The sequence below is a fragment of the Podarcis vaucheri genome, assembly GCF_965113315.1.
Source record: "Podarcis vaucheri genome assembly, chromosome: 9".
In the NCBI taxonomy this organism is placed as follows: Eukaryota; Metazoa; Chordata; class Lepidosauria; order Squamata; family Lacertidae; genus Podarcis; species Podarcis vaucheri.
The window spans coordinates 56,064,724-56,078,211 of NC_138767.1; the positions used below are offsets into that span (position 1 = coordinate 56,064,724).

At 45.4% G+C, this 13,488-nt stretch overlaps 2 protein-coding genes across 4 annotated transcripts in view; one reads left to right on the plus strand and one right to left on the minus strand.

Moving 5' to 3' along the window:
* EXOC1L (exocyst complex component 1 like) overlaps positions 1-13,488 on the plus strand; it is a gene marked incomplete at its 5' end in the record, with an annotated part of 116,735 nt that overhangs the window by 70,990 nt on the left and 32,257 nt on the right. The window lies entirely within an intron of this gene.
* Positions 1,732-13,488, minus strand: part of LOC309541078 (cyclic nucleotide-binding domain-containing protein 2-like) — a gene marked incomplete at its 5' end in the record, with an annotated part of 32,863 nt that continues 21,106 nt past the window's right edge. Inside the window, 4 exons of the mRNA XM_082238487.1 lie at positions 1,732-2,004; positions 2,712-2,772; positions 3,220-3,297; positions 6,701-6,765. Coding sequence (XP_082094613.1) covers positions 1,891-2,004; positions 2,712-2,772; positions 3,220-3,297; positions 6,701-6,765 — 318 coding nt within the window. The 3' untranslated portion in view covers positions 1,732-1,890. The remainder of the gene's footprint in view (positions 2,005-2,711; positions 2,773-3,219; positions 3,298-6,700; positions 6,766-13,488) is intronic.

Sequence of the window (13,488 nt, forward strand, 5' to 3'; positions counted from 1 at the left end):
CACCTGAAAGACCATGGGAGGCAGTGTCAATAGATTTTATAACTGATCGGCCGAAGTCCAGAGGGAAAACAGCCATCATGGTTGTGGTAGACCTGTTAACCAAAATGGGCCACTTTATAGCCTGCTCACATGCAGTCACGGCAGAAGAAACAGCTAAATTGTTTGTAGAACATGTTTTTAGGTTGCATGGCGCCCCCTTGAGGGTGGTTTCAGACCGAGGGAAACAATTTACGTCCAGGTTCTGGAGGAAGCTCATGAGCTTACTGCATGTAGAGGTCAATTTTTCGACTGCCCGGCATCCTGAAACCAACGGGCAGGCGGAAAGAGTCAATGGTATCCTCCAGCAATACCTGAGGTGTTATGTCAATGACAGAGAGAATGATTGGGTGGAGAAGCTGGCGTTGGCGGAGTTTGCCTACAACAATGCGGAGAACGTGTCCACAGGGATGAGCCCCTTTTTGGCTAATTACGGGTGTCATCCCAGGGCTTTCCCGGGGGGGGGGAGGGGAGAGATGGAGCGTCCTGGCTGCCGAACAGTTTGTAGAAGAAATGGAAGCGATCCATCGTCAGCTCCAACTCAACTTAGAAAGGGCCAAGGAGGAGTATAAGAGGCAGGCAGACAAAAACCGAAGGGAAGGTGAAACCATTAGGGTGGGGGATCAGGTGTGGCTGTCAACCCAAGGGTTACCGTTCAAAGGGGGTTGTAAGAAGTTAAGACCCAAAAGATTGGGCCCCTTTGAAGTCATGCAACAGGTCAACCCCGTGGCTTTCAGACTCCGGTTACCGAACCACATGAAACTGCACCCAGTTTTCCACAGGTCGTTACTGTCACCGTATAAAGGGGACCGAGAAGGGAGGTTCACACGGGGACCAGCAATGGAGGAAAGGGAACACAGCAGCCATGTGGCGGAGATCATCGACTCCAGGCGGAAGGGAGATCAAGTGGAGTATTTGGTAATGTGGGAAGGGGAACCGGAGTCAGAAAACGCCTGGGTCATGGCAGAGGATGTCAATGACGAGGTCTTAATAGAAACTTTCCATCAAAGGTTCCCACGGAAACCTCAGCCTGTAGCGAGGTTCCAGAGGGAATACTTTGGCACCACCGACGAGGAAGAGGAGTTGGAGGGGTTCACAGAATCGGAGTTGGAAGGAGGAATAGACTCCGAGGAGGAGGAGGATTCAGAGACACGGAACTGCAACCGATGGAGGGAAATGTTCGAGACGTCTGAAGATGAAGGGGATTCTTTTCGGGGGTTTTACCTCCTCACCGCCCAGAGGAGAGGGAACGGGAGGGGGTGAAGGGGGCCCTGGAGGGGAGGTGGATGTCAGGGAACTGCCATCGGAAGGACAGGTGGTGGAAGGGCTCACGGAGGTTGGGAGAGACTCAGCAGCTGAAGCAGGAACCAGCAGGGGGAGAGGTGGGTCTCTGAGGGAAAGCGAGCAGGAGGGATGGCTCAGGGACACGTCCAGCGAGAACAGTGGGGAGGTTTCTGGACCTCCCATAGGGACACCCACTCCTCGCCGGAAACTGTCACGCCGTGAGTCCAGAAGACGTGTTTCCATTAAGGAGCTTTTATGTTGGAAGCGATTCCGAAAGCAGCCACTGTCGGAATCTGCCAGTGACTAAAGGAGCCATGTTTGAAGCGCTCCGTCACAGACAGAGGTTTGTGGACTTGAGCAAACTCTGAGGGACTACGATTTTACGCACAAGCAGCTCATCATCCCATCACACCTTACACTTGTTTTTATTGTCATCAATTGCTCGATTTGTTGTTTCCAAATTAATGGAACCTGTTACTCTTTACATGATGTACTTAAAATATGCCCAGAGTATACTAAAAGTTGTCTAATGCAGAATGTGCTTATGCTATGTAAGGAACTTAGTGAAATCTATCTTCTCTTTTGAATTACTTTGGGCAAAATTTGATTAAGAAGATTAGAACAATCACCATCCCAAGTGCTAATTGTCTCTGGATCCAGCTTTGCTGCCTCCGTGCAACGACCCTACAAGAATAGAGATTTTTTTTTTGTATTTTATTGTATTACATTAACTATGATATTATTTCCTTAACTTTAACCATTATTTCGCTTCATTAGCTAAACTACAAACTGGGCATTATCCAAAGTTAAATACAGTGGTACCTCGGGTTACATACGCTTCAGGTTACATACACTTCAGGTTACAGACTCCGTTAACCCAGAAATAGTGCTTCAGGTTAAGAACTTTGCTTCAGGATGAGAACAGATATCGTGCTCTGGCGGCGCGGCGGCAGCAGGAGGCCCCATTAGCTTAGGTGGTGCTTCAGGTTAAGAACAGTTTCAGGTTAAGTATGGACCTCCAGAACGAATTAAGTACTTAACCCGAGGTACCACAGTACGTAAATGGAAAAGAATGGCACACACGTTTAAATCGGTTTGGAAAAGCAAAAAAATAGGGTTTGTTTGCGTATCCTATGACAATGAACGCAGAACCTGGTATCTAAAGTGCAACACAACCTTTTTGGGTGTGGTTTTGCTACAAGAACAAATACAGCTAATCCCTTGGAATTGTTATATGGATATCCTAACTTTCTGAAGCCACAAAAAGTGGCTTTTGGTATTACAAAAACGTACATATCATTTTCAATGTGGCCAATATAAATTTCATGGTTTCAGTAGCCTCCCACCCAATATGGCATTGCTATTGTGTTAGCTTATTTTAAGATACTTACTGATTTCACAATAACCAGAAAGTAAGAGTTCAGGGTGTCAGCTACAACAGTTGTACCAGCCCTGCATAAAGTGAAAGAAATGAAATGGCATCGATTTAATACGTATACATTTTGGATGCCCGTGATTCAGATTAAAGTCCGACTCAGATACATACAGGTCTGATTTAAATGCACCCTTAATTTGAGAGGCTTTTGTGCTTCTTATTTTTGGTTTTGTGCTATACTCAGTCTGAACTCAAGCCCAAACAGATGATAAAGAAGATAAGATTTTGCTCTAAATGAGCAGATAAGCTTATAAAAAGTAACTGCTGTAGAACCACTTATGTATTTTAACTTCACAAAACTTGTAAGATCACTCACACACAAATCGAATAACTCATGGAAACTGAACATTTGAGACACAGGAAAATGGATGAGCCCAGTTACAGAAAAATCTACAGATAACTGTAGCAAATTTGCTATTCGTTATACTTTTTTTTGCAGAGGCAGAGTTATTATTTTTGACAACCTGTAAAATTTCCATAGACAGCAATGGACAAGGTGGTCTATTTTTCCTGGTGGCCATGTAGAAAACAGTGGGAGGTTTCTGCAGAGGAAAAAACCAGAACATATCTTAGAACTGTTAATGAAGTATCTGTTCTATAGCTGAAATACACAAAATACAACTACTTGATAGTAGCAAACTTGGTGGCCTTTAAGGCTGGGAAAATGACTGTTGTTGAGGAGACCACACACTTTGCTAAGGAGTTGGTTTGTAACTTGGGAGTGTTTCTAGACCGGGGGTCGGCAACCTGCGGCTCCAGAGCCGCATGCGGCTCTTTAAAGCCTTTGCTGCGGCTCCGGGGCGGTGGCGAGGGGAGGAGGCGAGGGGAGGAGGCGAGGGGCGGAGGTGAGCAGCCTGCCGCCCGGCGGGCAGGGCGCCCTAAAGCAAAGCGCCCCCCTCGCCAGGCAGACATCCGCAGCATGGGGAGCCTTGCCGGGAAGAGCGCCCCTCGCGCGGGGCAGACATCGGCCAGCCTCACAAGCTCGGGGGACAGCAGGGAGGCGCAGCGCCGCCATCCCGCTGTTCCTCGACCTGGTTCGGTTTCCCCGACCTGCTTTTGGGGGGGAAATAAAGGGAAATTTTTTCCCCTTTATTTCCCCCCCAAAAAAACTAGGTGCGTCCTATGGGACGGAACGTCATATGGGGCGAAAAATACGGTATTTTTATAATGACCAATGCCTCATTATTAATTATTATTTACATCAGGCACTGATTATGATTTATGGTACACTGGGGCCCTGATTAATTTTCTATGGCATTTTGGGGCATTGATTATTGGGCATAGCAAGTCGCGGTCGCGTGGAATTTGTGCTTTGTGACCGTTTGAAGTGGGGTTTTCTTCTTGGGAGGCTGGGCGGCGCGAAGAGAGGGATTATTTTTATAATGACGAGGATGACATTGGGCCCTCATTATTAATTATTATTTACATCAGGCACTGATTATGATTTATGGTTCACTGGGGCCCTGGTTAATTTTCTTTGGCACTTTGTGGCATTGATTATGCAGTCGCGGTCGCATGGAATTCCACGTGGAGTTAGTTGCCTGAAGCCCCTTTTTAGTTGCTTGAAGCCCCTTTTTAAACTTAAGCAGGGGAAAGTTTGGTGAAAGTTTGGTGAATTGCTGCCAAGGAGTGTGGTGGAGTCTCCTTCTTTGGAGGTCTTTAAGCAGAGATATGTCAGGAGTGCTCTGATGGTGTTTCCTGCTTGGCAGGGGGTTGGACTCGATGGCTCTTGTGGTCTCTTCCACATATGTATGTGATCAGGTCTTCTCCAACATGAACTATATTAAAAACAAACACCGATCACGCCTCACAGATGACAGCTTGCAAGCCTGTGTGAAAATGAAGGTGACGTCTTACAGCCCTGATGTGCAGACACTGAGCACTGAGGTTCAGGAGCAAAAGTCCCATTAACCTGGTTACCTGGTTGTAAATTAAATATTTTAATTAGCTATTAATTTGTCCTTTTTTCTTGAGATTGACAGCTGACTGCACGATCCTGTATATATAGCATTAAGGCCAGAAACAATATATGCAGTGTTATATTTGTTTTAAATGTTGCAATGTTTTTGCGGCTCCCAGTTGTTGTTGTTTTTTCGGAAACGGGTCCAAGTGGCTCTTTTTGTCTTAAAGGTTGCAGACCCCTGTTCTAGACCCAGCACTGCTGTTGAATTCTCAGGCAATAGCTGTGGCCTGAAGCGCCTTTAAAAAGCTTAGGCTTAACCCAATGCTGGATAGAGAGCAGACTATTGTTATTCGGTAGGCTGTCTCTGAGGTTTAAACTGCACTGGCATCTCTGTTAAAGATGTAAATTGATATAACAATAAATAAACAACAGTAGGGAAATGATACAAATACAGTATTGAATTCTGTAGCACCGTAAAGGGAAACAACAGTGTTTTTATGCTGTCGTGCCAACAAAAACAGGAACATTGAGAGGTGAATGGTCTCAGTTAATTCTGGTTACATTTCAGCCTTATAGCCCAATTTTAACCACATCTACTTGGAAATAAGTTTCAGTGAGCTCACTAATGCTCTTGAAAAGTCTGTCTAGGATAGAACCTTAGCCTTTAGTTTGTCATCCTGTGCTTGTGGCAGAACTTATCTTTCTAATATTCATGGGGAGGGAGGGGGGAAAACTTATTTTTGCTGATCTAAAGTGCTCTTTGTCTTACGTGTAGTCCTCAGGCCCTCCTGATAGGAATAAGCTTCATTGCTCTGCGTTGGTGTTTAAATAACTGTGGAGGAGAAAAATTATCTGAATACAGTGGTACCTTGGTTCTCGAACAGCTTAGCTGTCGAACAAATAGGCTCCCAAACGCTGCAAACCCAGAAGTAAGTGTTCTGGTTTGTGAACATTTTTGAAAGCCGAACATCCGACGCGGCTTCCGCTTGGAAGCGCCTTGGTTTTCGAATGGTTTCGGAAGTCAAATGGACTCCCAGAACGGATTAAGCTCAAGAACCAAGGTACCACTGTACCTAATTCAGTGGCGTAGCGTGGGTTGTCAGCACCCGGGGCAAGGCAAGTAATTTGCACCCCCTAACCCGTGGATTTGCGCCCCTAACCCTAACCCCCAGGTGTTGTGCCCGGTGCGGCCAGCCCCCCCTGCACCCCCCACGCTACGCCACTGACCTAATTTTCCTCTTTTTATTTTTTCAAGGAAAAATTAGGAATCTCAATTTATTATTTACAGTCAACTTCATGAAAGATTTGCATACTAGCTGATCACTCATTTCTATCTTCTATTGAAGATGCTACACACATTCTCCCTTTTTTCACATCTTGGCTCCTAAACTGTGTCTTTCCCCTTTCTGTCCAAATAGTATTTTATTTGAATGTGCCCAGCACCATCTACTGGGCAATATCATCACAAAAGCACATTGCTAGGATAACTTAAAACACTGGTGTGTCCTATAAAATCAGAAACATAAGATAAATAAGATGACAGCATATACTGAAAATGAGAAAACCAGATTAAGGTTTCAAACTGTGTTTTAATGAGCTTTGCAAAGTTTTAAAACCTTTTTTTGCGTTTGCAGTTTAAACAAGTTGTTCCAATGAAAGTATCGCTCCCTTATGATTCCTGCCTCCTAATACCTTAAGTAGAAATAAAAAGTAATCTAAGAGTTGAATTATTTCATTTTGCATCTGTCAGTGTTGGTTGACTGCCGTTAAGATTTAAGAATATTTGACAAGCTGTACACCTTAACAGGCATACATTAATTATGGACCCTAAGTCTTGAAGCAAAAATAACCCAGCTATATATGAAATATTAAACATCTCAGAAGAATATACTTTAATGTGCAAGAGAGTTGTTGTTTTTCTCCTTCACTTTCAGGCAGCAGTCATCTAGCCAACTGCCAAGCATGGGCTACACACGTTATTAATCACAGGGTTACAGTCATAATCTAAAGCACTGGTTTTTTGAGGTAAAAAAGTAAGTTACCTTAAAAAGAGACAAGTTGTGCGGTGTTGCTCACATCGTAAGTTGGCAAGAATACATTTAAAATCCTGTTAAACGAAGAACAAAAATTATATTTAAGGAAGTAACCTTAATTGTGTCATATACCTGCAACAAATATATCTATATCTCTATCTATCATCTATCTATCTATCTATCATCTATCTATCTATCTATCTATCTATCTATCTATCTATCTATCTATCTTGACTAGTAGAAAACCTATACAACTTGGGACCTAGATACTTGATGGAAAACTTTCTCCCACATAGACCTGCCTGTGGGAGACACTCTTCAAGGGGCGCCAGATATCTGAAGCTTGTTACGTAGCTGCCCAAGGCAGGACCTACTTGGTGGTGGTGCCCTAATAGGAAACTCCTCCTCCTCTGAAATAGAATTGGCACCAAATTTTCAGCAGCCGCCAAAAAGACATGCTTGTTTACTCAGGCGTTTGTTGGGGTTTAATGCTGTTTGCTCGTTATTTTACTGGCAGTCAATATTGTGAATAATATTTTCTTTCTTGCGTTTCGTCTTATATGTATTTCAGTGGTACCTCGGGTTACATACGCTTCAGGTTACATATGCTTCAGGTTACAGACTCCGCTAACCCAGAAATAGTACCTCAGGTTAAGAACTTTGCTTCAGGATGAGAACAGAAATCGTGTGGCGGTAGCGGGAGGCCCCATTAGCTAAAGTGGTGCTTCAGGTTAAGAACAGTTTCAGGTTAAGAACGGACCTCCGGAATGAATTAAGTACTTAACCCGAGGTACCACTGTACTTTAAAGTTATCTAATGCATCCACTGTGAGATTGTTGTTACAACAAAGGGCAGGCAACAAAAAATTTAAATCAGTGTAATAAAATAATTTACCATGGCTTTGTTTCCGTATTTTGATAACAATGAACTTGGTTGTGTCAGGGTGATGTTTTGTTTCGTTTTGTTTGTTAACATCTTTTGTTGTTAGGCAATTTGAGCCTCCATAGTAACAGGGTAAAGATATAACACGTCTCAATCTGTTCAACGTGGATCCCACAAATTGTACACCCCTTCCCTTCCACCTCCCCTGTGTGAATTCAAACTTGCTTCCCTTTTATGCATTATCTATGGAGTAGCACTGTACAGTGGTACCTCGAGTTACAAATGCCTCAGGCTATAAACACTTCAGGTTACAAACTCCGCTAACCTGGAAGAGTTACCTCGAGTTGAGAACTTTGCCCCAGGATAAGAACAGAAATTGTGTGCCCGCAGCGCAGCTGCAGCAAGAGGCGCCATTAGCAAAAGCATGCCTCTAGTTAAGAACAGTTTCGGGTTAAGAACGGACCTCTGGAACAAATTAAGTTCGTAACTAGAGGTACCACTGTATCTGCAGCAGGTTAAATGCAAACTATGGTTAACATATGGTTTTCCAGTAGTGATGTATGGAAGTGACAGCTGGACCATAAAGAAGGCTGATCGCCGAAGAAGTGATGCTTTTGAATTATGGTGCTGGAGGAAACTCTTGAGAATCCCATGGACTGCAAGAAGATCAAACCTATCCATTCTGAAGGAAATCAGCCCTCACTGGAAGGACATGTCCTGAAGCTGAGGCTCCAATACTTTGGCCACCTCATGAGAAGAGAAGACTCCCTGGAAAAGACCCTGATGTTGGGAAAGATGGAGGGCACAAGGAGAAGGGGACGATAGAGGATGAGATGGTTGGACAGTGTCCTCGAAGCTACGAACATGAGTTTGACCAAACTGCGGGAGGCAGTGGAAGACAGGAGGGCCTGGCGTGCTCTGGTCCATGGGGTCACGAAGAGTCAGACACGACTGAACGACTAAACAACAAAAATGGTTAACATTAAATCAAAATTTGAATCCAGGGTTTCTTAGCAACAGGTGCACCAACTTGTATGGGGCTGGGTAAGCTTGGCCCCCTGCCATAATTTTCCTCTGGGGGTCCAGCCCCATAAATATTTGTTCCATCCTGCGCATGCCCCCAATGCCAGTCCCTCCTTCCCCCGCTTGCTTGTTCCTTTCTTCCGTGTGGTTTGGCACCCAACAGCTAAGCAGAAGCGGGCAGTCGGGAGAGCCAGGGGAGATGGCGCCTTCCTGCAGCAGGGACAGCGGGTCCCTTGGGGGCCAGCCCCCAAAATACTGCGATTGCAGCCAGAGTGCTGACAAGTGCACCTGGTTAGCGGCAGGTGGCAAAGGAGATGCATGCACTTGGCAGCAGCTGGGGGAAGGAGGGAGAAAGGCAGGCAGAGCGAGCGCCCTGGCCATGCTGCCTCTACCGCCACAAACCACCTGCACTGGCTGTGCCAGCCTGGGTGCATGCCATCCTGACCCCCGGGCTCAGAAGAAGCTTAGCATTTGCCACGGAGCATGTGCAACATTACATCATGGATAATATGGGAAAGGGAAGGGGGGGTTTCTGCATGGCAGAAAGGTGGAAGGAGAATATTGTGGATCGCTCTCAATCCTTTAATAACGATTAATACATTAGGAAACATTATTACTAGTTACTGATTATGGACCAGACCAAAAAGGGCAAAGATACAAACGAGCAGCTCTGATTTGATGGCAAAAGTGAAGGCGGCATTTCTCCCTCTGTTAACCTCATCCACTGAGCCAGGTGATAGGCCTTTGCTTGAGCAAGGCAGAATCTTCGCTTTCTAAAATGTGCCATAACTTCTATCAGCAAAAAACCCATAAATAATTAAAGTTAATGCCTGGAAGTTGGCACCAGCTACCAATGTGATGACTCAACCTCTTGTACCTTCATTCACTACAGCTTCAGCTACAAAAGCTAGGAGTCATTAAAAATGCATGAAGAAATTCTATAAGTATTAATATTCCACTTCTTTAAATGTTCATTTTGACGTAAGCAGTGTTGGAAGGGGTGATCTTTTTCCAGAAGTCTTTTTCACCTTCCTGACCTGATAACTCTTGTTTCCTCTGAGAAACAAACACTTAACACACATTAGAGGAGCCTCTCACTTTCTAGGGCATGGAATTGCTGAATACTGCTCTCTCGCCTTTTTGTTTGTTTCTGCTGCACACAGTCCCCACCCCCCGCATACTCCTATCAGAGTAAATTTCTGTTAAATGCAGTTCTAATTCCTCCAGCCATTATCAGAAGATTCAATATACAGTAGTACCTCGGGTTAAGTACTTAATTCGTTCCGGAGGTCTGTACTGAAACTGTTCTTAACCTGAAGCACCACTTTAGCTAATGGGGCCTCCTGCCGCTGCCGCGCCGCCGGAGCACAATTTCTGTTCTCATTCTGAAGCAAAGTTCTTAACCTGAAGCACTATTTCTGGGTTAGCGGAGTCTGTAACCTGAAGCGTATGTAACCAGAGGTACCACTGTAATGCTAAAAAACAAGTAATTTTGTTTTTAAAGAAATGTAAGACTGCCCCAAGGGACGCAGGTGGCGTTGTGGGTTAAATCACAGAGCTTAGGACTTGCCGATCAGAAGGTCGGCGGTTCAAATCCCTGTGACAGGGTGAGCTCCCGTTGCTCGGTCCCTGCTCCTGCCAACCTAGCAGTTTGAAAGCATGTCAAAGTGCAAGTAGATAAATAGGTACAGCTCTGGTGGGAAGGTAAATGGCATTTCCATGCGCTGCTCTGGTTCGCCAGAAGCGGCTTAGTCATGCTGGCCACATGACCCAGAAGCCGTACGCCAGCTCCCTCGGCCAATAAAGCGAGATGAGTGCCACAACCCCAGAGTTGGTCACGACTGGACCTAATGGTCAGGGATCCCTTTACCTTTTAAGACTATCACATAAACAAACATATACTTGAGGTCTCTGGGGTCAGGGGCAGCTGGCCTTTATGCACTCCTCAAATCCCATCCACTCAGCCCAGCTGGAATTCAAATCACTCAGCTGGCAGAAAAACCTGCCAATCCCCAGTGGCCAGCCTGGGAATTCCCCAGTCTGCTAGCCGCTGGTCCCCAGGCATTGCTCCCTGGGGGGTGGGAGTTCTCTGCAAGAGGCCACAACAGCCGCTCGCACCCTGACAAGCTAACCAGCCATTCCCATACTATGGGTACCAATGAGAATGTCACTAGCTGGATCAACATCTTAGCTTGCACAGCCGTGCATAGCACCTGTTGTGCCTTCTAACCCTAGTTACTATGTCGATTTAAGCATGAAAGTTTTGGATAGATACCATACGCCGGGTCCGAGTTCTTCATCCTCCAGTGAGAGCCAGGACAGGTGCTAAGAGTCCAGAACCCCTGCCCACCACACCCAAGCCACGCCGTTTGGGCCTCATGCGGTCTTCCTGTCTGCTGCCACCACCACTGTGGATCTGACAGGGCCTTGCGCAGTGTTCCTGCCACTCACTGCATGCTCAAAATGGTGGCCAGAGCGGTGTATTCCGAGCCATCATATTTTAGCAGCTTGCACCACCATGCCTTGCCAAGATAGCAGCCAGCTCTCTAAGCATGCATGCCTCTGAAGAAGAGGGCACGAGTGTGGGAAAAACCCCACGGCTCCCCAGTGAAGAACTGAGTCTTAGGTAGAGTTAACAATGAAGATTAAAGTTTATTTCAAACACATATATTTGAAACGATGTCACTCTATTTCCTCTCAGTCTTGTCCGTCTCTAATGTACTATGATTCCTTTATCTCCCCTCCCAAAAGAACCAACCGAACTCACTGTCAAAACCTCTGGGCTGAGCCTTAAAATCAGGAAGGTTCTGCCTCTGGGCTTTCTTATTGGTCAACCTATTAACCCTTTCTCTCCCCCAATATAAACGTATCCCCCCAAAAATGGGCAAACGGCCACAATGAGAAATATATATTTTTCAAAGCTTTTGGCATAACGTCTCACAATCAACAGCTGAGAAACGACACAGAAGACAAAAGTTAAGGAAGCAGGAGGCCAAGGTGAAAGGACAATGACAAACTGGCACGTTTGGGGTGGAACATAGCAGATAAATGTAAAAAAAGGGAAGGACAAAATACAGACAAGCACAATGGGCTGCCCCTAAACCGAGAGTACTCAAGAGGAGGCTGTTACTGAGGGAGCAATTGACACATAAAAAAGATGAGAGGAAACGGCGAAGTCGGGGAGTGGGGTGAAAATTTCATAAACACCCCCTCCCTTTAAGCATTGCAGGCACAGCTGTAGACAGAGGAAGAGGCTAGAAGAAAGAGGCCGCATCAAATATGAAAAAAAATTCTGCTTAGAGAGAAGGCAGGAAACAAACCGACACTCTATAAGAGATGGAGAGCAGACAATTTCCTTTTGGCTGGTACTTCCTTCCTTTGGCACCAGGAGGCACAAAATCCCACTTTGCAGTGAGAGCTGGACCAAATCCCACTTTGAAGGGAGAGCTGGACAATAAAGAAGGCTGATCGCCGAAGAATTGATGCTTTTGAATTATGGTGCTGGAGGAGACTCTTGAGAGTCCCATGGACTGCAAGAAGATCAAACCTATCCATTCTGAAGGAAATCAGCCCTGAGTGCTCACTGGAAGGACAGATCCTGAAGCTGAGGCTCCAATACATTGGCCACCTCATGAGAAGAGAAGACTCCCTGGAAAAGACCCTGATGTTGGGAAAGATGGAGGGCACAAGGAGAAGGGGACAGAGGATGAGATGGTTGGATAGTGTTCTCGAAGCTACAAACATGAGTGGGAGGCCGTGGAAGACAGGAGTGCCTCACATGCTCTGGTCCATGGGGTCACGAAGAGGCGGACACGACTAAACGACTAAACAACAACAGGCATCCTAGTGCCCAACAGAGAAACAGATCTGACAGGGTGCAGTTTTCAAAGTCATGGCTCTCCTGGCCCTATCCTGGCATTTATTTTCTCAGAAAACTTGACATGAATACAGTGGTACCTCGGGTTACAGACGCTTCAGGTTACAGACTCCGCTAACCCAGAAATAGTACCTCAGGTTAAGAACTTTGCTTCAGGATGAGAACAGAAATCGTACGGTGGTGGCAGCGGGAGGGCCCATTATCTAAAGTTGTACCTCAGGTTAAGAACAGTTTCAGGTTAAGAATGGACCTCCAGAACGAATTAAGTTCTTAACCTGAGGTACCACTGTAGTGGCTATGTTACCTTATCTGTTTCCACAGCTCATGCCACGGGGGGGGGGGGAATTCCTGTGCAAACGCACTGTGTGAATGGTGTGGATGCAGGCAGCTCAACGTGACACAGATGTTCCCAGAAGTTTTTGTTCCATTTAATTTCTGCTCCCAGAGTTCAATCCTATCTCTCTATCCATTTGAGTTTGATGAGCCTTACTCCCTAGAAAGTAGGTGCAGGATTGCAGCCTTAGGCTTACTAGCATAGTGTTTCTTCGCCGCTGCCATTCGCACACAGCGCTTCTGCATGGAAATCATTACAGGAATATATGAACAATATGTGCTAATGGACCCTAAATGTACCCGCGTGCAAGAGAGAAACCACCAGCTTTCATTTCCAGTACATTTAAGTGCATGTTGGATCCAAACCAGAATGGGATTAGAGACTGAAGGGAAGAAAATCCAACTCTTTGTTTTCCCTGAAAGCTCATTTTCATCTCTTGGAAGTATCTTTCCTCAGTAACAATCATAAAATTATATTGCCGATTCACAATTTGTAACTTGTAGTTAACCACAGGAAGATGTTTATCAGCTTGCAAGGTAATTTTTAGAATGCAGATCACAATTTAATACAAATTCGGCTTAAGTGTTGTATAACTCTCATTTAATTATATTAAACTCACACGGCTTCCATTCCTGGTGGTTTATGCTGAATGTGTTGGCAACTCAAATCAGAACATGAACT